Here is a 24,870-nt window from a genome sequence, read left to right as displayed (position 1 = left end):
GATCTGCATGGAGGAATGGGCCAAAATACCAGCAACAGTGTGTGAAAACCTTGTGAAGACTTACAGAAAACGTTGACCTCTGTCATTGCCAACAAAGGGTATATAACAAAGTATTGAGATAAACTTTTGTTATTGACCAAATACTTATTTTCCACCATAATTTGCAAATAAATTCATAAAAAATCCTACAATGTGATTTTCTGGAATTTTTTTCTCATTTTGTCTGTCATAGTTGAAGTGTACCTATGATGAAAATTACAGGCCTCTCATCTTTTTAAGTGGAAGAACTTGCACAATTGGTGGCTGACTAAATACTTTTTTGCCCCACTGTAACTGCCTACGTCAACAACTTCTACTCATGAGACCAAGCCCATGCATAGTTCTACAAACTTGCAGAAGAAAACAATAGTCCAGTGTTTTCTAAGGGCTCAGCAGTAATTTTCCATTTACGTGTGGCTTACAGTGGTATTTCTGACTTGTCTCTTATCTATTTACTTCCCTGCAGGGGTCTGTGTCTATGTATCTCTTTTATCTTTGAGGAGCTTTCTCACAGACACCCTGTTTTGACCGCAATGGCTCACACAGCTCTCAGACCGTTTCTTATAAGAGGCAGAGACTAGAAAAGAACTGTGGAACAATATTAAACCTTATAATGCATATATTGCTAATCTGTGGTCCAGGACCCTATAAATGTAGTGGGGGAGGGTCTTATAGCCCTTCSCCTTTTATTAATACTGCATAATAAATTATTATAATACATCAATCATTTCGTGCAGCCCCTATCATGACCCCAAGGTAACCCCCATCAATAGAAAGCTTATCAACATATTGGCCTATGGGCTAGGCTACATTGAAGTGTGACTATGATTTGAAAAAGTAGCACAAAAAAAAAGTGTGCACTGTTTCTTGCCTTACTGCACACGCTGGCAAAAAATTCACAAGTGATAGGTTGATGTCACCCATCAGACTATTCTTAAATTTAATCTTGTCTTTACATATAGTAAATAATATGTGTTAAATGAGTTTTGATTTAGAATGGACCATTATCATGCACCTGTTTCAGAACAGGGGCAGGAGAAAATAATACATGTCATATATGAAATTTGCTTAATATTAGGAAAGTTGAGAAATAAAATATAGCAGGCTTAGCCTATAGAAAGCTGACGGGATCCTCTTTTTAATAGAGCACATCAAAACTCTGTTTTCTCACGCAATTACATAGCCTATAGAAATGTTGTGCAACATGAGCTCATGGGAGCAGCAGCATCAGAGTTTGGAGAAGCCTAGTTACCGTGACCAAACGGTCATGTGGAATTTGACTGCGTTCATGACTCGTAACAGCCAGTGTGGCGGTAAGATGGTCACCGTAACAGCCCTAGCAATGGGGTGAATCGTAACTTCCACTGAAGTGAAATTTTCACTTCGATTCCCCATTTGACATCAATGCATGACTGAGAGAAATTCGACTTAAGCAGAAGATTTACCCTTCAAGCACATCACAAATGACTTGAGATAGATCAGTGCATAACCATTCTCTTTAATCCTGCTCAGAAACAATTCTACACTAACTGAATTCAAATGACTGTCAATCGATGAGGATGTCTGTGTCCTTTAATAGTTAAATACAGGAACTAGAAATACAGAAACACTAACATGCACATATTAGCTGCCTCAATTTTAATCAGGGTTAGAGCTTCTGCTATCTGTTAATTGGCATTGGTTGTTCAGGGAGGATTATGAAAGAAGTTGAAACAAATGCCATTACTTTCAAGACTAGCCGTCTCGGGAAGCTACTCGTGTAATAATCATTTTGAAAAGTTAGTCTTCCTCTGTTTGGTGATTTTTGCCTTCCCTGATGACAGCAATTTGCTTGTTCTCAGTCAACTGAGCAGAGCTGGCATGCTTCTATCAGAGTAGCTGGCTATAGACCATATGGCCATTCTATCCAGTATACCCTCCAAAGAACTTTGGGTTTTAATGCGTGTGCATGTACTTGTATTAGAAGGGCATGTCATAAAAACCTGTGGGGGGGTCCTGTTCCCAGAATGTCATTAAAAGAAAACTGACTACAACAAAATAACACACACTCAGTGCTCAGCAACAGACTGACTGTGTGGTCTATAACATAACCACCTGAAATGTAGCGGAGGTTCATCTTCGGGGAAGCAACACCTGTCAGTTTCTTTGTTTTCCCAAAAGGCCCAACTCCTCATCCTTGGCCTTTCGGCGTGAAATACTGTTTACATATCTCTTTAACAAGGCACTTGCATTAAGCTGATTCAGGGCCTTCTTGAGGCGTTGGGCTGGAAACCATAAACAGCAGTATTTCTGGGCTGAGAGGAGAAGAGGAGAGCAGCGGGCAGGAGACTTTATTATTGTTATCTTTTCTTCTCCGTCAGGCAGGGATGGAGGGAGAGAGGCAGGATGTTCGGGGATCCACATTTCGCACTCAATAAACCTCGTTTCCACTTTATTTGGACTCCCAAATAAAAACACCACGCTGCCGGCGCCACGCTGACATCTCACATCACACAAGAGTGTATGTGTGTGTGTGTGTGTGTGTGTGTGTTAGTTTGTGTGCGTGCCAGTGTGTGTGTGTGTTTGACAAATAGCATCTCCAGCATCTCTCCAGTGAGTCAATAAACCAAAGCCTGAGAAGTGCTGGAACAGACTCTATCCACACAGTCTGTCAATATACTCTGTTGCTTTATTAGACCTGGGTCTATGTGTGTCTAAGGAGATCAAGACATCTCTCCAACCAATCAAAAGCAAGTCTCACAAACACATCGTTCTCAAGCCAAGAAATGTCCCTTGCCATTCCCTGAACAAACCAATCAGGGGTAGACAATACTCTGCTTCTTTATTAAACCCGGGTCCCTGTGTGTAAGATTCTTTTTACCAACCAATCCAACCAAGTCTCACAAACATGTACACACACTGTCCTCCTCAAGCCAAGAAACTTCCCTTTCCCTGAACCAACCAATCTCCTGATTATGATGGTAAATGTTTTCTGCTGGCCAACAACCCAGTGATTGTGCATGTGTAACGTTAGCATGCAGTCACACTCCCGTTCCCTTTCAGAAATAGAGCCCATTAATATCATCCTGTCTCCGGGAGACCAAGAAGGAAAGGAGGTGATGCTGACGGTCTGAAAATCTATTGGAGACAGGCAGAAGATGTACGGTGTACTCCAATGTAAGGAGATTCCTTTTTAGGAAGGGGGAGACCGGCTTCAGTGCAAACCTGAATGTTTTTGTGCCAACTCCTACTGCAATAACTCTAATAAACTACCTTTTAKGTATATGAAGAAAAGAAAAATAGACCTACGTCTTCACATGCTATTCTCCTGCATCCATATAGGTCTGTGGGATGTGCGTAACTGTGTATGTTATCCTGACTATCGTCATCATAAACAAACAGCCATATTTGTGAGCCCGGAAAGAGGTCTGAGTAATCTGATGTTATGCACCCCATCGAGAATCTGTTAGGAACAACTTATTGAAGAGACAACAAAAATAATCATCCCCTTTCAAGTGTGCGAATGTGTAGTGTGGTAATATTTAACATATATACACATGTATTATATACCTCACATGTGACTCATAAGACTAAGCAATGAACCTATTAAAATGTTTATCTGACTTCATAAAAATTATTTAGCAATATGCAAGAGACTATAGTTAAGTTACAGTACTAGACAATCAAGAAATACTTAAATTGAATTCTAAATACAAGTGCACTTAATTACTTTGTAAAATGAATGGATTCACATACAAGGCATAAAACTTAAGTTACAAGGCAATGCTGACATTAACAAAAGCATTATTCTGGGCATATAGATCCTAAGGTTAACTTACAAGACAAAGCATGAACAAAGAGATGCCTAGGAAATGAGAATTGATCATACAACCTTCCTCCATGGAATGGATACAGGATAAGAGAGAGAACAAAAGGCATTTAATTCAATTTATAACATCTGAAGGTGGAACCGAGTGGCGCGGCGGTCTAAGGCACTGCATCTCAGTGCTTGAGGCGTCACTAGACACTACAGGTTCGAATCCAGGCTGTATCACAACCGGACGTGATTGGGAGTCCCATAGGGCGGCGCACAATTGGCCCAGCTTCATCCGTCATTGTAAATAAGAATTTGTTCCTAACCAACTTGCCTAGTTAAATAAAGGTTCAATTATAAAATATGTAATAAAAAAAAACAATGAAACGATACCAAGTTTACAGTAACTTGACTACCAGGCTCAATCTCCAAATGGTGTCACAGCATTTATAGGCTTGTGTGGGGGATAAGACCAATGTAAATAACTCAGAATTCCTGAGAGGATAATAAAATCCCTTTGCAGAGTCATTTAAAGTTCACCCTGTACAGATACAAGTAACCACAGAGATCATACATACATATATAGAAAGCTTCAGAGTCCTCTTTAGGGGAAAAGTTTCCAATAGAATAATACATGTATGGTATCCATCACACATTCAATAGTCAGTCCTCTGTCTACTGTAAAGGAGAGATACATTTTGGCCCCTCAGAGGGGGAATGGCTTACTTGTCCTTGGGCATAAATTAGGGCAGAGGCTACAAGTGCATCCGTGCATGCATGTGTCAGCGTAGGTTGTCAGAAGAGTAATGGGCTACTGCACTTTCTACTCAAACCCTAAAATCCTTAATGCAAGTGTCAATTTGCAAATAAGCTCCGGGTCTTAGCTTCCGGGAACCACTGCAGTGGGTCTGTCAGGTTAACCAGGCTACCGATAAATTCTCAGAAAGCAATCACACCCACCGTCTCTGACTCAAACTCTCTCCTCATCCACTGATAACCCCGGTCTTGCTGAATGTAAGTAAGCCTATATGGTTGAAAAAAAACATGCACAGTATATCTTCCTCTACTCGCTTGAAGAGTTGGGTTCATAGCTGGGTATAATTGACATCGGAATCTGCAGAATTGTTCAGAAAATTAGAAAAAGCACTTAGCCAAGTGCCAATGTTTCATCATACTCATTTCACGCGGTGGTAACTTTCTCTTGTAATTGACGTTGGAGGCTGCTGTCACCAATTTTCAGCTGCCATTTTCTCTCTTTGGTCAAAGACATCAGTCTCAGAATTGCAACGGCTGAACTTCTGAGAACCATACCGATACGTCGGACCTCTTCTTTCAAGTTATTACATTTTTTATTACTAACCCTCGGAGGACAAATATCTTTTAGTTTTTTTGCTACATATACATACAGTTGAAGTCAGAAGTTTACATACACCTTAGCCAAATACATTTAAACTCAGTTTTTCACAATTCCTGACATATTAATCCAGTAAACATTCCTGTCTTAGGTCAGTTAGGATCACCACTTTTATTTTAAGAATGTGAAATGTCAGAATAATAGTAGAGAGACTTATTTATTTCAGCTTTTTATTTCTTTCATCACATTCCCAGTGGGTCAGAAGTGTACATACACTCAATTAGTATTTGGTAGCATTGCCTTTAAAATTGTTTAACTTGGGTCAAACGTTTTGGGTACCCTTCCACAAGCTTCCCACAATAAGTTGGGTGAATTTTGGCCCATTCCTCATGACAGAGCTGGTGTAACTGAGTCAGGTTTATAGGCCTCCTCGCTCGCACACGCTTTTTCAGTTCTGCCACACATTTTCTATAGGATTGGAGGACAGAGCTTTGTGATGGCCACTCCAATACCTTGACTTTGTTAACTCTAAGCCATTTTGCCACAACTTTGAAGTATGCTTGGGGTCATTGTCCATTTGAAAGACCCATTTGCAACCAAGCTTTAACTTCCTGACTGATGTCTTGAGATGTTGCTTCAATATATCCACATCATTTTCCTCCCTCATGTTGCCATCTATTTTGTGAAGTGCACCGGTCCCTCCTGCAGCGAAGCACCCAATAACATGATGCTGCCACCCCGTGCTTCACGGTTGGAGTGGTGTTCTTCGGCTTGCAAGCATCCCCCTTTTTCCTCAAAACATAACAATGGTCATTATGGCCAAACAATTATATTTGTGTTTCATCAGACCAGAGGACATTTCTCCAAAAAGTACGACCTTTGTCCCCATGTGCAGTTGCAAATCATAGTCTGGCTTTTTTATGGCAGTTTTGGAGCAGTGGCTCTTCCTTTCTGAGTGGCCTTTCAGTTTATGTCGATATAGGACTCGTTTTACTGTGGATATAGATACTTTTGTACCCGTTTCCTCCAGCATCTTCACAAGGTCCTTTGCTGTTGTTCTGGGATTGATTTGCACTTTTCGCACCAACGTACGTTCATCTCTGGAGACAGAATGCGTCACCTTCCTGAGCAGTATGACGGCTGCGTGGTCCATGGTGTTTATACTTGCGTACCTACGTTTGTACAGATGAAATGGTACGTTCAGGCGTTTGGAAATTGCTCCCAAGGTTGAACCAGACTTGTGAATGTCTACTATTTTTTTCCTGAGGTCTTGGCTGATTTCTTTTGATTTTCCTATGATGTCAAGCAAAGAGGCACTGAGTTTGAAGGTAGGCCTTGAAATACATCCACAGGTACACCTCCAATTGGCTCAAATGATGTCAATTAGCCTATCAGAAGCTTCTAAAGCCATGACATCATTTTCTGGAATTTTCCAAGCTGTTTAAAGGCACAGTCAACTTAGTGTATGTAAACTTCTGACCCACTGGAATTGTGATACAGTGAATAAGTGAAATAATCTGTCTGTAAACAAATGTTTGAAAAATTACTTGTTTCATGCACAAAGTAGATGCCCTAACCGACTTGCCAAAACTATAGTTTGTTAACAAGAAAATTGTGTGGTTGAAAAAGGAGTTTTAATGACTCCAACATAAGTGTATGTAAACTTCCGACTTCAACTGTACATTTTACATACATGGTACTTTTATATAAAGCAGTCACATAACAATAATACTTTACCAACATAAACTCTTTAATCCCAACCCTCAGTCCATCCCACCTATCACCATAGACCACCCTCCTTTGGTCTCCATGTGCCATATATTTTACAATTGTGTTGTGATGTTTTATATAATTTTGTTCCTTTCTAAATCGTATAGTATCCACAGATTGTGAGCTAAAGATGAAAACCTCTCCTACGAGTATTATTATATTAATTATTGACTGACTATGGCTTTCCAAATTTCCCAACACTGCTATTTGTAAGGTTAATTTGAAGTGCCTGCTGTGATTCTTTTTACCATTCCTGAACCTGTGACCAGAAACAAGCTACATACTGTAGGGGCAATACCAGAATAAATGACCTATTGATTCGGTCTCTTCGCAGCAAAATCTGCAGAGCTGAGATTGTTGTATGCCTCATATATATATATATAGCATTCTGTTGGTGGCAAGAATTATATATAATACTTTCAATTGAAAAACTCTAAGTGTTGAATCAAGTGTAGTTTTTGTACCAGTTCATAAACCAAATGCCATGGARTTGGTACATCGAAAATCTCTTCCCATTTATTTAGCAACCTGTATGGCGCAGCTGTCAACATTTTTGTTCCATCTTTTCTGGAGGATTAAAACTGAAATTGTAACCAGCTTTGTATGGCTTGTTTAAGAAAAGAGCGATACTTTAAACAAAATGTAATTTTAAATTAAATCGGAAATGAGAAGTTGTAACCTGTATAAAAAGGCAAAAAGGCAATTTTTGAACAAAGGAAGAGCCTTTCTTAATAATCTAACCGAGAACCATTTTGGGTTTGAATATAACTTATGTATGAGAGAAGCTTTTAGTGAGAGCTTTAATATTTAATCATTTTAGCCCCCAAACTCATATTCATTATGTAAATAGCCCGTTTAATTTTGGCTTAGCATTCCAAATAAAATGTTTWTTTTTATTTTGCTCATGATTTAAAAATGTAGCCATCTGGAGTAGGCAGTGCCATTAGTAAGTAAGTAAACTGTGATAGGACCAAAGACTTAATGTGATTTTTCCATAAATAGACAAGTATTTACCCCTCCATGGTTGCAGAATCTTATCTATTTTTGCTAACTTTCTATTGAAATTAATTGTGGTAAGTTCATTTATATTTTTTGAGATCTGAATACCAAGTATGTCTACTTCACCATTCGCCCATTTTATTGGTAAACTACGAGGTAGTGTAAACACTATTTTTAACGATCCAATACGTAATATGGTACACTTGTCATAATTAGGTTTTAATCCAGAGAGGCTAGAAAAGTGATCAAGATCTTCAATGAGACTGTGCAGGGGTCCAGATTGTGGACTTAAGAAAAAACTAGTCATCGACATACATTGACACTTTTGTTTTTATCCCCAGGATTTCTAACCCCTTGATGTTCTTGTTGGATATAATTTTAATAGCTAGCATTTCAATKGCCATAATAAATAGATGGAGACAACAGACAGCCTTGTTTACCTCCTCTTAAAAGAACAATACTTTGAGAAGTAACCATTATTTACTATTTTACATCTAGGGTTGCTGAACATAACTTTAGCCCATTGTATAAGAGATTCAACAAAATTAAAGTAATCCAGGCATTTAAATAGACATTCTAGTCGTATTTTATCAAACACCTTTTCAAAATCTGCTATGAAGACCAGGCCTGGTATCTTCGATGTTTCATAATGTTCAATTGTTTCAAGTAATTGTCATATATTATCTCCAATATATCATCCATGTAAAAAACCTGTCTGATCAGGATGAACATTATCTGGTAAAACCTTTTTTATTCTATGTGCTATGCATTTCACCAGGATTTTCACATAACATTGAAGTGTTAGTGGCATCCAGTTGTTTAAATGGACTGGATCTTTATACTTACCACCTGGGTCCTGTTTTAGTAGTAATGAAATCAGAATTTCTTGTTGAGTTCCTGACAGTCTACCATTTGTATAAGAGTAAAACATGCTAATAATGGATCTTTGAGTACATCAAAAAAAGGTCTGATATACCTCTACTGGTATACCGTCAAGCGCTGGTGTTTTCCCAGACTGAAAAGATTTTATTGCCTCAAAAAGTTCCTCTTCTGTAAGTTGGCCTTCACACAGGTCTTTCTGTAAATTTTAAATGTTTTGCTTCCTCTCAAAATATAATTTGGTAAACTCTGTAAATTATTTTTGGTAGAATTTCTGTTGAAGATTCAAGAACAATTTTGTGCATTTTTCACAATTTTCCATCCAATTTGCTTTATTTTTCTAATACATTACACTTGATCGTACCTCAATTTTCTTTCAAGTGTAGGTGAGTCAGGGAAATTGTTTTACAAACTGGTGCCTGATACACCCCAAAGCTGCTAGCCTAATTGTCTCCTCAATCCTTTTCCTCAGACTTTTATCAGTACAGTCTGTGCTGGAGAGTAGTACTTCTCTCTCATTTATTAGGAGTAATGTGTTGAAAGTCATGTGGTTTTGAATATTTGTTTCTGTGAAAGTCATACAACATGATCAGAAGTAAATATCTTATGCCTATGTCTAATTCAATTACAACAAGAATGTCATAGGACAAGGCAACTCAACTACTATTTGAGCAGGTCCACTGACACAAATGTCCTAGGCGGCAAAGGTCCGGATGGATATCATTCTTTATTGGCACTGTGGTACAGCGTCATAACAATCATAGTCATCTATGACTTAGGAAACATGTTGTTTTATAAAATAAATCAAATGTGCYGAATACAACATGTGTAGACCTTAGTGAAATTCTTACTTACAAGCCCTTAACCAACAATGCATTTAAGAAAATAAAACAAATAATTAAAGAGCAGCAGTAAAATAACAATAGCGAGGCTATAAACAGGTGGTACCGGTACAGAGTCAATATTTTTTATTTTTTTTATTTCACCTTTATTTAACCAGGTAGGCTAGTTGAGAACAAGTTCTCATTTGCAACTGCGACCTGGCCAAGATAAAGCATAGCAGTGTGAACAGACAACAGAGTTACACATGGAGTAAACAATAAACAAGTCAATAACATGGTAGAAAAAAWGAGAATCTATATACAATGTGTGCAAAAGGCATGAGGTAGGCAATAAATCGAATAATTACAATTTAGCAGATTAACACTGGAGTGATAAATCATCAGATGATCATGTGCAAGAAGAGATATTGGTACTGGTGTGCAAAAGAGCAGAAAAGTAAATAAATAAAAGCAGTATGGGGGGTGAGGTAGGTAAATTGGGTGGGTAGTTTACAGATGGACTATGTACAGCTGCAGCGATCGGTTAGCTGCTCGGATAGCAGATTTTTTAAGTTGTTGAGGGAGATAAAAGTCTCCAACTTCAGAGATTTTTGCAATTCGTTCCAGTCGCAGGCAGCAGAGAACTGGAAGGAAAGGCGTCCAAATGAGGTTTTAGCTTTAGGGATGATCAGTGAGATACACCTGCTGGAGCGCGTGCTGCGGGTGGGTGTAGCCATCGTGACCAGTGAACTGAGATAAGGCGGCACTTTACCTAGCATAGCCTTGTAGATGACCTGGAGCCAGTGGGTTTGGCGACGAACATGTAGCGAGGGCCAGCCGACAAGAGCATACAGGTCGCAGTGGTGGGTCGTATAAGGTGCTTTAGTAACAAAACGAATGGCACTGTGATAAACTGCATCCAGTTTGCTGAGTAGAGTGTTGGAAGCTATTTTGTAGATGACATCGCCGAAGTCGAGGATCGGCAGGATAGTCAGTTTTACGAGGGTATGTTTGGCAGCATGAGTGAAGGATGCTTTGTTGCGAAATAGGAAGCTGATTCTAGATTTACATTTTGGATAGGAGATGCTTAATGTGAGTCTGGAAGGAGAGTTTCAGTCTAACCTGACACCTAGGTATTTGTAGTTGTCCACATATTCTAAGTCAGAACCGTCCTGAGTAGTGATGCTGGGCGGGCACGTGTGGGCAGCGATCGGTTGAAGAGCATACATTTAGTTTTACTTGAATTTAAGAGCAGTTGGAGGCCACGGAAGGAGAGTTGTATGGCATTGAAGCTTGTCTGGAGGTTAGTTAACACAGTGTCCAAAGAAGGGCCAGAAGGATACAGAATGGTGTAGTCTGTGTAGAGGTGGATCAGAGAGTCACCAGCAGCAAGATTGATGTATACAGAGAAAAGAGTCGGAGTCCCGCTCCTTGAAAGTGGCAGCTCTACCCTTTAGCTCAGTGCGGATGTTGCCTGTAATCCATGGCTTCTCGTTGGGGTATGCACGAATCAGCAGGAATCAGAAGGATATGTAGCTTTGTAGACATCTCTGTGTGTGGAGTAGAGGTGGTCTAGAATCTTTTTCCCCTCTGGTTGCACATTTAACATGCTGGTAGAAATTAGGTAAAACGGATTTAAGTTTACCTGCATTAAAGTCCCCGGCTACTAGGAGCGCTGCCTCTGGATGAGCGTTTTCCTGTTTGCTTATGGCGGTATACAGCTCATTGAGTGCGGTCTTAGTGCCAGCATCGGTCTGTGTTGGTATGTAGACAACTATGAAAAATACAGATGAAAACTCTAGGTAGATAGTGTAGTCTACAGCTTATCATGAGATACCTCAGGCGAGCAAAACCTTGACTTCCTTAGATATAGTGCACCAGCTGTTGTTTACAAAAATACATAGAGCGCCACCCCTTGTCTTACTAGAGGCTGCTGTTCTATCCTGCCGATACAGTGTATAACCCGCCAGCTGTWTGTTATTCATGTCGCAGTTCAGCTACGACTCAGTGAAACATAAGATATTACAGTTAATGTCCCGTTGGTAGGATATACGTGCTTTTAGTTCGTCCAATTTATTATCCAGCGATTGTACGTTGGCCAATAGTACGGATGGCAGAGGCAGATTAGCCACTCATCGGCGGATCCTCACAAGGCACCCCAACGTCTTTCCGCGATACCTCTTCCGTCTTTTTCTCCTGCGAATGACGGGGATGAGGGCCTGTTCGGGTGTCTGGAGTAAATCCCTCTCGTCCGACTCATTAAAAGAGAAATTCTTCATCCAGTTCAAGGTGAGTAATCGCTGTTCTGATTTCCAGAAGCTCTTTTTGGTCATAAGAGGTGGTAGCAGCAACAAAATAAATTACAAAAAATKCTAAAAATAAAATTTAAAAAATAGCAGTTGGTTTAGAGCCCATAAAACAGAAGCCATCCCCTCCGGCGCCATCTTTGAGACAAGACACATTTGAATGAATTACAACTTCTTTCTTTTGAATGTAAACATGTGCATCATTGCATCAACTTTGCCGAAGAACAAAAGTGGTTGCACAGTTGTCTATTCAAAAAGTGCACTGTGAACCATTGTACATGGGCCTTGAATTATTGAATAATATCAAATCTAATTTTATTGGTCACATACACATGGTTAGCAGATGTTATTGCAAGTGTAGCGAAATGCTTGTGCTTCTAGTTCTGACAGTGCAGCAATATCAACAAGTAATCTAACAATTCCACAACAACTACCTAATACACACAAATCTAAGTAAAGGGATAGAAGAATATGTACGGATGAGCAATGACCGACCGGCATAGGCAAGATGCAATAGATGGTATAAAATACAGTATATACATATGGGATGAGTAATGCAAGATATAAACATCATTATTAAAGTGGCATTAATAAAGTGACTAGTGATTAATTTGTTAGGAGTGGCCAATGATTTCAAGTCTGTATGTAGGCAGCAGACTGTGTTAGTGATGGCTGGTTAACAGTCCGATGGCCTTGAGATTGAAAAACAGTCTCTCGGTCCCAGCTTTGATGCACCTGTACTGACCTCGCCTTCTGGACGGTAGCGGGGTGAACAATATTTACATTAAATAAAGTGCATGTTTTCTGGAGAACAAAGGAGAGTTGAATAAAAATAATCTGAATGCTCAGAAAGTCACTGTGGGCAATATTCATGTATAAGCCACTCTGGGCTCTCTCCAAAAAAATTGAAAAAGCTGTTGCGCAGCAACTCACTGCCTTCCTGAAGACAAACAATGTATACCAAATGCTTCAGTCTGGTTTTAGACCCCATCATAGCACTGAGACTGCACTTGTGAAGGTGGTAAATTACCTTTAATGGCGTCAGACCGAGGCTCTGCATCTGTCCTTGTGCTCCTAGACCTTAGGTGCTGCTTTTGATACCATCGATCACCACATTCTTTTGGAGAGATTGGAAACCCAAATTGGTCTACACAGACAAGTTCTGGCCTGGTTTAGATCTTATCTGTCGGAAAGATATCAGTTTGTCTCTGAATGGTTTGTCCTCTGACAAATCAACTGTAAATTTCGGTGTTCCTCAAGGTTCCGTTTTTGGACCACTATTGTTTTCACTATATAATTTTACCTCTTGGGGATGTCATTCAAAAACATAAATGTTAACTTTCACTGCTATGCGGATGACACACAGCTGTACATTTCAATGAAACATGGTGAAGCCTCAAAATTGCCCTCGCTAGAAGCCTGTGTTTCAGACATAAGGAAGTGGATGGCTGCAAACTTTCTACTTTTAAACTCGGACAAAACAGAGATGCTTGTTCTAGGTCCCAAGAAACAAAGAGATCTTCTGTTAAATCTGACAATTAACCTTGATGGTTGTAAAGTCGTCTCAAATAAAACTGTGAAGGACCTCGGCGTTACTCTTGACCCTGATCTCTCTTTTGACGAACATATCAAGACTGTTTCAAGGACAGCTTTTTTCCATCTACGTAACATTGCAAAAATCAGAAATTTTCTGTCCAAAAATGATGCAGAAAAATTATTCCATGCATTTGTTACTTCTAGGTTAGACTACTGCAATGCTCTACTTTCCGGCTACCCGGATAAAGCACTAAATAAACTTCAGTTAGTGCTAAATACGGCTGCTAGAATCCTGACTAGAACCAAGAAATTTGATCATATTACTCCAGTGCTAGCCTCCCTACACTGGCTTCCTGTTAAGGCAAGGGCTGATTTCAAGGTGTACTGCTAACCTACAAAGCATTACATGGGCTTGCCTCTACCTATCTTTCCGACTTGGTCCTGCCGTACATACCTACACGTACGCTACGGTCACAAGACGCAGGCCTCCTAATTTTCCAGAATTTCTAAGCAAACAGCTGGAGGCAGGGCTTTCTCCTATAGAGCTCCATTTTTATGGAATGGTCTGCCTACCCATGTGAGAGACGCAGACTCGGTCTCAACCTTTAAGTCTTTATTGAAGACTCATCTCTTCAGTAGGTCATATGATTGAGTGTAGTCTGGCTCAGGAGTGTGAAGGTGAACGGAAAGACAATGGAGCACCGAACCGCTCTTGCTGTCTCTGCCTGGCCGGTTCCCCTCTCTCCACTGGGATTCTCTGCCTCAAACCCTATTACAGGGGTTGAGTCACTGGCTTACTGGTGCTCTTCCATGCCGTCCCTAGGAGGGGTGCATCACTTGAGTGGGTTGAGTCACTGATGTGATCTTCCTGACTGGGTTTGGCGCCCCCCCATTGGGATACCTTGGCATGATGACTCCTTGCTGTCCCCAGTCCACCTGGCCGTGCTGCTGCTCCAGTTTCAACTGTTCTGCCTGCGGCTATGGAACCCTGACCTGTTCACCGGACGTGGTACCTGTCCCAGACCTGCTGTTTTCAACTCTCTAGTGTCATGACGTTGCCCTCTTTGGGTACAGCGAGCACCATCTCCCTCTCTCTGTCTCCTACAACCAGGCTGCTGTGGTCAGAGAGGTCATAMATTCCTGGAGGAGATTATCTCCTCATGGCCACAGTAGAGAGAGAGAGTGAGTTTTCATAGGGAGAACAAAGGAATTTCTTCCACCTCACAGAACTTGAGGTCCGAACAACAGTTATGTTCTGGAGAAGGTATAAAAGATCGGTGAAGAATCCAGCTACGAACTGGTCCGTTTGGTACAATTTTGTGAAACTCATGGGAGACAATACGGCAACATTACCATAATTCTGTTTATACAATAGCCTCAGATATGAGGCTTACATCTAATTGTTGTATAAGATGAATGAGTGAGGATGATACTGTTTGTGAAATTGTGTAATGTGATTTTGGACTGTTTAATGAAGGAAACTCCAATTCCCTTTGGAGCTTAACTAAATCAGAGGACCGCCCATGAGCACAGTTATGGTCTTGCGTCCTGGGACAGGCCCTTTTCTGCTCTTCCGAATAAAACCCCAACCCGGGTTTTCTATCACCAGATCGAGCTTACCTCAATTTCGAGGGGGCTAAGGATTGAGAGGAGACCATAAACCTAAGGTTTGAGTAGATGGCTGAATCTTTTAACCATACCACGTGGTTAAACTCTTAGACTATCGATACCGACAGAATAAGAACAAGTCTTTGATATTAATTACTAGTCTGCAGCTAAGAATTCGGTATCATTGAACGCGAAGACCGACAACCGCCGAAACATCTATTCTATAACGACATGGATGAATGTCACTCTGAACTATTCATTCTAACCACGACAGAGAGAGGGCGGACAAACTCTCCAACGAGAAACAAACTTTTCAACAGAGATCCCGACGACACACTGAGCGTAAATATATGTTGATTGCAATTATTCCCCAAATGAGTGAGCGTTCATGTGCAAAGGATTAGCATTTCAATTGTTATAATTATCAACTTTGTAGTGTCTCAACTCAGTTGACCCCCACTTCCCATTTTGTCCACCAAGCCACGATACCGGTTTATCCAACTAGGGAAACTCCATTATCATTTCCTTGAAACTATCAACTGTTTGTTCATGCATTTCTGTGAATTACTTAGTTAGTAAATAAATGATTTTAAGACAATTGATGTATGGATGACTCAGTGAAGACTGGGTTCGTGCAGATAACCAACAATTTATGACGTTTGGAATGAGACTAACGTGAGGTAAATAATAATTTATTAATCATAAGACTAAGTGATCAGATCTTAAAATATCTGAAAGTGAGATTAGGAAAATTATAACTTTGTAATCTGAATATTTTCCTTGGTGCCCCGACTTCCTAGTTAATTACAGTTACATGTTTTAATCAGTTTAATCGCGTGATAATAATTAGAGAATTTTTGATAAAGATTAATCTTCAGTTTAATGATGCCAAAGACACGACACTAGAGACAGCAGGAGCGGTAGAGATACTCTTAATGATCGGCTATGAAAAGCCAACTGACATTTACTCCTGAGGTGCTGACTTGTTGCACCCTCGACAACTACTGTGATTATTGTTATTTGACCATGCTGGTCATTTATTAACATTTGAACATCTTGGCCATGTTCTGTTATAATCTCCACCCGGCATAGCCAGAAGAGGACTGGCCACCCCTCATAGCCTGGTTCCTCTCTAGGTTTCTTCCTAGGTTCTGGCCTTTCTAGGGAGTTTTTCCTAGCCACCGTGCTTCTACACCTGCATTGCTTGCTGTTTGGGGTTTTAGGCTGGGTTTCTGTACAGCACTTTGATATATCAGCTGATGTAAGAAGGGCTATATAAATACATTTGATTTGGGCCTTGCCCTTGTATCAACGAGAGAAAGTGCACTGTCTGTCTYCTGCCAATGCTTTGAACTTTGGCACAAATGATGTGAGAGCAACTCTGAGACACTGGTACAGATGTTCACTGGTGAGCCCGGTATGGTATTTGTTTTTTTAAGAAAGGTCATTGTGGAGAAGACTGATTTACAGCTGTATGGTCAGGATGTGTAGTACCAGTTTTTTGAGAATAAGGACATCAACCGCAGGCACCATCTTTCCCCAGAAAGTGACAGGGTCACAATCACAAGCATGCTCCTTCAAAGCCACATTTTCTTGCAGCTCAATCAACTCCATGTGGGGTTCTGGATGAGCAGCAGTAGCTCTCTTCCAACAGTGAAGTCATCAAAGCAAGCCTTGAAGTTATCCATTAGTTTCTGGATGAAATCGACATGGTTGGGAACATCTTAGTCTCCCTGCATTTGCACCAGAAGATTGAGGAAGTGGACAAGYTCTCCCTGGAGATCATTCTGGAAAAGCTCCAATTTCCTCTAGAAACCCCGGACAGCTGTTATCATATCACACACTGTTGTCCCGTCAGCTTAACATTGTTAAGGTGTGATGTAATATCTGTCAAAAATGCAATTGGTCGGCAGTCACTGTCACTACCGTCTTCTCATCTTCCAAAAACTCAGCCAACTGAGTTGCCTTGTCACTCTTTTGCTCTAATAAGAAAGCTTTGATTTTCTCCCGAATGGCCCAAAAACATTCCAAAACCCTGCATTTGCTGTGCAATAGTAAGTAATAAAAATGGCATTGGTCTCTGTCCGAAAGCCTCGTAGCAAGCGGTGTCATAGGGATGATGTTGCTCTMAAAAAGTTGATCATTATCATCATTGTTGTCATGACCTTAGAATACTCTTTTCCCAGACTGGCACACAGGACAGATTGATGGGTGATGCAATGGTAAGATGTCAGGTTTAGGGTGGTCCTYTTTCAAACGTGCAACCAGCCCCCCTCTCTTTTCCTATCAAGGCTGGAGCTCCATCTGTTGTGATGAGACCACGGACTTCAGATCTATCCCCCTTTTTGTCGGCATCCCTCTGATGGTCTCATGGGTATCCTCTCCCCGCGCGTGTGCTTCTAGATTTGTTAAGACCAACAGCTCCTCACAGAATTCCTTCTTTGCGTCATTATACAAGCTGACAAACACCAGAAGCTGGGCATTATCAATGTTATCTGTTGATTCATCCACAGCTAATGAAATGCATGGTGCATTCTGAATGGCCTCATCAAGTTATGAAGTCAAATCTTCAGCTAATATTTCAGTTCTCATTGCTGTGGAATCTGACAGCGGGATCTGATCTTTAACCTAAGATCATTTTTTTGTTACCTTCAAGCAAGGTGTCAGCAACTTCACACATGCATTATTTTACCATCTCAGCATCAGAAAATGTTTTTTTTGTGTTTTCCCAAAACCCAGGTTATCCTCAGTGAATACTCCATTGCATGTTTTTGGGCTGTCAGGGAATTGACATGGACTTTGGTGGACCTCTCATATTGGGATTTGAGTTGCTTAATCTTGTTGGTTCTCACCTCCGTGTCTAGGAGATACATCGGATCGATATTACTTTTGTGTCATAACATTGGCACTTTTCACAAGGGCTACGGACTCACTGCATATTAGGCACATTGGTTTTGTGCTGGTTGTGGGAAGAATTACGTTTGTCTTTTTTAAAGCTTTCTAAAAACAATTTACTTTTATAGAACTAAATGATGTTTAAAAATAGATGTTGTTCGGTCTGTATTGACCCTTAACTGGGTCTGTAACCGGATCGTGGTCCGCCAGTTGAGTTTGGCTGTCATAGGAGGATGATGTGTGTGAAGTCTTGCAATATACAGGGCTGGGCTGTAAAACATACTTCCCTTTTATAGAAGCAGTATTCCTTATTCCACATGACCTATTAGTGGTTAATAATACATGTTCATTGCAAAACAACCTGCTGTACAGTGTACAGTACTTACAGTTCTATATGGGTTTTCATGGAATCATTTGGCATCTTTCCACAGTTTCCAAAACAGACCCTTATTTGACCTTCACATACATCAGTGTTACATAATGGCCTTCTTAAACATGGATAACATTCAAATAAATATCTTCCAACACCGYCGAGAGCAATCTGTCTTCATTTGTGCCGTGCAAGAGACATACGCTCTTCATTATCTTGTTAGCTACTGCAGATATCATAATAAACAGCATACTAAATATGGTGACCCGTTTGACATGTGCATTAGGCTATACAGGAGAGTTTTGCCAGTTTATGTTCAACTGATTCCGAATGTGTTGAATTGGCTTGGGTAAAGTAAGGCACTTCAGACCAGAACAACAATCAGCGGTTGATTTAGTAGATTGTGTATTGTGTCATCGTCACTGAAACATGGGAACTAAAACAAATACTGCTCTTCTAACAAAAATAAGCCCACAAGCCATATCTCACTGACTCACTCCAATAGATGAACAAATAGAAAGACACAAACATGGAAAGACAGACAGCCGGGAAGACAGACCGAGAGTAAACAGTCTGAAAATCATGTAGACAGTCCAACAGATAGGTATTGGGCACATACACATACTGTACAGCGGATAGACAGGCAGGGAGGCAAGCAGACAGACAGACAGATAGTGGTCCTCCTACCTGATTTACCCACTCCTGCTCTACCGAAAACGGCCAGCTTCATCTCGGGACTCTTCGCCATGGCAGCAGGTAGCGACAGGAACCAGAACGGACCAATCACAGAGCCGATCGATCACACAGCGGGTTCCGGGATCAGCCACCCATCCTCAGGTCCAGACACGGGAGCTGGGATGTCCGGGAAAGCAAACCATCAAATACGGGACTAAGGCTTTAATATGAAACAGCTTGTCACAAATGAACTTAGATGTATTTCCTGCTGGGATCTGAAGCTATGTGAAATGACAGGCAAGAAGCCTTTGATATACAATTTCCAAGGCAGTGAGTCATAAAAATGGAAAAAGGCACGCGATTCGAGGTCGTCTGGTTTATGTGGGATGAGGTCTCTGGATCTGAGAAAAATATGTTATGTCTAAATGCATTAAAGAAATATATAATAGGTGTAAGTGTTGTGTTCCCTATAGTTTCCTTTGTATTGAGAACCCAGGTGTAATTTATTTTGAGGCTGTCAAATGGCTGTCAATGGTGTGCTAATTAAAATTCCCTCAATGCGCTGGAAGCCATTTTGGCTCAAGGGAACAGGTGGCTGCAGATATTTCTGGTTATCCTCATTCTGATATTCTCCTATTATATGAACGAGCTCCATATAACTAGGGAGGGTGAGGCAGAGTGAATCTCTCCGAGAAGCTGTGGATGTGTCAGGGTGCTGTGGCTCCTGTTAATCAATGGCTTAGCCCTGACACACACAGACACACACATGCTCACACCTACTGAAGTGATGGATGAGGCCCATCTGCAGAAGCGTTACCGCGGGCAACAGCATCACCACTGATATGAGTCACATAATCGTTTTTTTTGTTGCGTGGAAGGCTGTTAGCAGCTGCATTAGTATCTGAGCTGGTGTGGGAGAGAGAGGGGGAGCATATGTGGGAGGGCAGTCTTCTGAATTATTCATTCAGAAATAAAGCAAATGATTCCGTGCTCTAAATAGCAGTCAATTCTGCACTAATCTGTTTAGCCAGAAACCAGCCGAGCTGTGTTGCTGCTGGCACTGAAGATAACTGACAGAAATAAACTCTAAACATCACGCATAGTSCATTGCTTCACCTTTTTATGAGGAATGACAGGAAATGAATGCACATTTTCTCTTCAACTAGAGAAATAAACACTGTTTAATTATCACATAGTGCAAATGTATGTCTAAGTCCTGGGCTGGCAGCCCCAATGATGTTCTAGCACTATGTTTTTCCCCCCTCATTTAGAAAATGGGTGCTGCTCAGTACACCATATATATACGGAGTGAAATTGTCTGCGTTGCAAATGGCACCCTATTCCATACATAGAGAACCACTTTTGACTAGAGTATGGGCCCTGTACACTATATATGGAATGCAGTGCCTTTTGAGACACAGCCATTGTTTATTTGACACCAGGTTGGCTGAGCTCAAGAAGTGCGGTGAATCACCTCCCATTAGCCAATCGCAATCTCTCAGATCCTGGCACTGGTGCCATCGACAGCCATCCCTCAATACCACTCACTCCTTCACTGACTTGTTGTGTACAGTCACACAGCACTCTCCTAGCCTTCCCTCTCAAATTGAGCCCTTATATGGTATGATTGTGCACCATCTGTGCCCTGTCCTAGCCTCCCGAAGGTGCTCGAGTGGCAAACGAGTGCCTCAGTCAACATCGCTGAGGTCATCCTCTCCATCCCTCCCCTCCCATCATCTATCCCTCCATTTCCCCATCCAGACCCAATAAAGAGAGMGCCAGGAGACCTCTGTCTGTGGCCACACCACCACTCTGGGTTTATACAGCTCTATGCTGCTGCACTAGGGGCTGCAGTGCCAAGCCCTGTCTCTCTCTCTCCAGAGCTGTGTGAGAAATGAGCATCATCTATCTCACAACTTTCTCTCTCCTGCCAAGGGAAGCTGAAGGTTCTAGACTGGAACATCCCGGTCTATCCGTCTGGCTCCAACGTCTGTCTCGGTTTGGGGACACACGTATTGCAACGTAACAACAACATTTAAACAACATTCCCCATCTGTGAGGTTAGCATCGTCTGAGCACCCACCCACCTTGGTCAAATAGACCCAAGGTGAGGAGACGGGGAGGAGGAATCCATCACTTAACTCCCTCGCGTTGCTAACGTCAGTGTCACCTCCCTGGCACTTGGCCATTTATTGGCTCAACTTCATGTACCACAGGTTCCCCCACGGCCCACACTATCCTATCTGTAATCCAAATCTAAAGGGGAGGCCAGATGAATAGCCTCAATAAGGCCTGTGATGGATTGCGTTAAGTGGCTGCTAAGTGGTCAGGGGGGAAACGAGGCCGGGGGAGACTTGGTGACAAATTGAACACATCTGGAGTTTAAAAAGAATAACGAATCCTGCCGCAAAGAGCCTTGGGCAATAGTGAGATCTGAGCATACTGTATGGTGGTGTGTGTGAGAGAACAATAAGGAAAAGAGAGATGGGAGTGGAGGGAAGATATGGGCGATAGGTGCATTGCCTCTCTGTATAATTGTGTTCTACACTACTTTAAGATCCATTGCTTAAGAAAATACCATCAAAGCCTGTTAAAAGCGAGGGTGAGAAATTAAACGTGCTGGGATTTCACCTGAGGGCTGTACACTCGAGACCTTGTCTAAACATTCAAAATAAGCACATTTATTTTTCTTTCCACGCCAAAGCCAGAGCTCTGTGCCCATGCCCAGTCCCCAATGCCATTTAACGTGGCGTCCGCAGTGAATGTGGTGTGTGTCGTAGTTACTTCAGTAGACAGATTACAGGCTGCATGCTTCACAACCCTGGGTGGAGACCTGACTGAGTGCTTTGAGCATAGTGGACCACACGCTAAAGAAAGACCTCTAAAAACCACAGCTTTTCCAAAAGGGACACTAAAAACCTGTCTGATGTGTGCACTGTTCATAAATGCACTGTTTATCAGAGTCAATGTGGCAAATGACGTTAGCAAAGTTGTAATTCAMTGTTCAATTTCTGTTGAAGTTGTTGAAAAGGTTAAACGCTAATTGTGTGTATTTCAGTAGGCTGCACCCTGCCTGAATAATATAATAAAATTCAAATTTTTCCAGATGGTCAGCTGAAGGACACATCGTAGGACATACATTGAAAGATCTCACAATGTGAAATGCCATTATTTCATTCTGTCACATTGAGCTTATGGTATAAAGCAGTAGCTGAAACTTGGCAGTCCTCCCGCCAAACCTGTGTTGAACTCTGCTCTGAGTGTGTGTGTGCTCTGAGAAGATCAGATCTGTTACACAACACTCCACACAGCCAGCTCAAGTCTTAGATGACATGAATGCGAAATGAGCAGCAATGTGATAATTCTCACTGCTTGTCTTGCACAGGYGATGGGGGTAACTGACATATTAGATCATCTTGTACATTAAAGCCACAGTATGTAACACTTCTAGTCGTTTCAATTAATGATATACCCCTTTTTTTGGAATAATATGACTATAAATACCTTATTGGGCTTACCACAACTGTCTTGCCTTATCAAAACAAAGTTTTCTCCATTGTTTATGTTTTTATGAAGTATGAAAAAACAATGTATCKCTTCAAGTAATGTTGCTCTCATGAAATGTCTTTCCTTGAGCATTTTAATAGACCTACAGATATAATTGAAATACAGTTATATTTGCATGTGATAATACAATGGGATGCATTTGTTCCAATGTTTATGGCCCTTTCTTTAGTATATAGATGTTTTATGTCACATACACCAGATAGGTGCAGTGAAATGTGTTTTACAGGGTCAGCCATAGTAGTATGGCGCACCTGGATCAAATTAGGGTCAAGAGCCTTGCCCAAGGGCACAGCGACAGATTTTCACTTTGTCAGCTCGGGTATTCGAACTAGCTACCTTTCGGTGGGTTACTAGCCCAACATACTAACCACTAGGCTGCCGCATGTGACAGAGTGTGCTTTAATTATTTGTTCCTATTCAATATGAAAACGTAGAAAGTTATATCATAGTTGTTGGCTACAGGTAGGTAGGAGATGTGTCACATCATTAGTCTACAGTTGACAATAACATGCAATTGACGTGGAACCAACGCGTATGTGGAAATAGAAAGGGAGGCTGCATAATTACGTTAGAAAAATAATGAGAAATACATATGAAGTAAAATAAACTAAGCTGACTAACTAAGTCATTTTTACAGTTGTAGCCCTGTGAACAACCAGGTGACTTCAGTTAGGTTACTTTTGGACACCAAGAAACAAGAAACCTTCATCTCATAATAAAAGGTTGACTCACCAAACGATTGGTCAATGTAAAACAATCCTTGTTCTGAAAGCAGCTGCGATGGAGGAACAAAAGTTAATCAATGTTTCTACAGCTTGTAACAAGGAGAGGCGATGTCTTGACTCGAATCCAACAGATTCGGACCCAGCGTTCCTGAAGAGAGGAGAGCAAGGTGGACACCGCTACTTGCCCTCTGATCAAAGCAGTCTGAACCGTGGTCAACCACAAGCACTGTCAAGGTATCTCCAAACGAGGGTCAGCTGCAAGACACGGAGTGGCGCTGCTGAACTTGAGTTTTTGATAGCACATTGGCGTGCTGCATACCGTTGCATCTGTTGCAGATGGAAGCGGAGGACACTAGGGCCCTCTACCGTCAGTAAAATGAAATAAAAACACCGTAGGCTACACTCAAAGGTGAACAAATATGTAATTATGTTACAATGTCATTTTAATAATCAATCGATCTATCATGGTATTGTACTGAAAGTAATGATTGATTACTAATTTAAGACGGATATTGTGGGAAAGTGCAAGAGCATAGCCTCTCTCTCTCGCTCTCTGTAGCCTAATTTTGCAGCAAGTATATGATATGGTTATGTTTACACTATTTGGATAAGGTTGATCTTACTGAGATTGGATGTATTTGAACATTTAAAATGTCACATGCTGTAAATTGGTCGGAGAGGAAATGTCTGTTGACCTGTCCTATGTTTTCTTATAATCAGAATCCTTAGTTACCGTTGCTTACATTTTTTTTTTTTTTCAACAAGTTGATAAAGGATGTGTAAATAAGGTGGCCTTCATTCCTTTTGAGATCTGTTGTGCAGTTTGTGAGAAAAAGAGGGCTATTTGATCTTTTTTTGACATTCCCTGATACACAGTGATAGTCTGTTTGGATGAGAGGAACGTTTTCTCCAAAGTCCACCAGACTGGCGATACAGAGAGCAAGGTTGGTCAGAATTCCAGCTTTATATTCAGATACAACTGTGGAACCATATGAGCAGGGACATGTACAGACCTTTGGAGGGGCAGGTGCTTAAAGTGCCCCCCTCGCCAAAAAAAAAAGAATTGACAGAAACGTCTTACATTCATAGCTAATTATCTAATGCCTCTGAAGCCAACATTTAAAATATACAGTACCAGTCAAAAGTTGACACACCTACTCATTCAAGGGTTTTTCTTTATTTTTAGCTATTTTCTACATTGTAGAATAATAGTTAAGACATCAAAACTATAAAATAACACATATGGAATCATGTAGTAACCAAAAAAGTGTTAAACAAATCAAAATATATTTTATAATTCAAATTCTTCAAATTAGCCACTATTTGCTAACTCTTGGCATTCTCTCAACCAGCTTCAAAAGATAGTCACCTGGAATGCATTTCAATTAACAGGTGTGCCTTGTTGAAAGTTAATTTGCAGAATTTCTTTCCTTCTTAATGCGTTTGAGCCATTCAGTTGTGTTGTGACAAGGTAGGGGTGGTATACAGAAGATAGCCCTATTGGGTAAAAGACCAAGTCCATATTATGGCAAG

At 41.0% G+C, this 24,870-nt stretch overlaps 1 protein-coding gene across 1 annotated transcript in view; it reads right to left on the bottom strand.

Moving 5' to 3' along the window:
* Positions 1-23,632, bottom strand: part of LOC111950798 (ras-related and estrogen-regulated growth inhibitor-like) — a 60,598-nt gene extending 36,966 nt beyond the window's left edge. The window contains exons 1-2 of the mRNA XM_023968698.2: positions 23,345-23,632; positions 19,058-19,222 (exon numbers count right to left, since the gene is read on the bottom strand). Coding sequence (XP_023824466.1) covers positions 19,058-19,118 — 61 coding nt within the window. The 5' untranslated portion in view covers positions 19,119-19,222; positions 23,345-23,632. The remainder of the gene's footprint in view (positions 1-19,057; positions 19,223-23,344) is intronic.
* Between the last annotated feature and the right edge of the window lie 1,238 nt (positions 23,633-24,870).

Source organism: Salvelinus sp. IW2-2015, linkage group LG3 (genome assembly GCF_002910315.2).
Source record: "Salvelinus sp. IW2-2015 linkage group LG3, ASM291031v2, whole genome shotgun sequence".
NCBI classification, from domain to species: Eukaryota; Metazoa; Chordata; class Actinopteri; order Salmoniformes; family Salmonidae; genus Salvelinus; species Salvelinus sp. IW2-2015.
The sequence above is the reverse complement of the archived record's forward strand: the minus strand, read 5'-3'. Positions and strand labels throughout refer to the sequence as shown.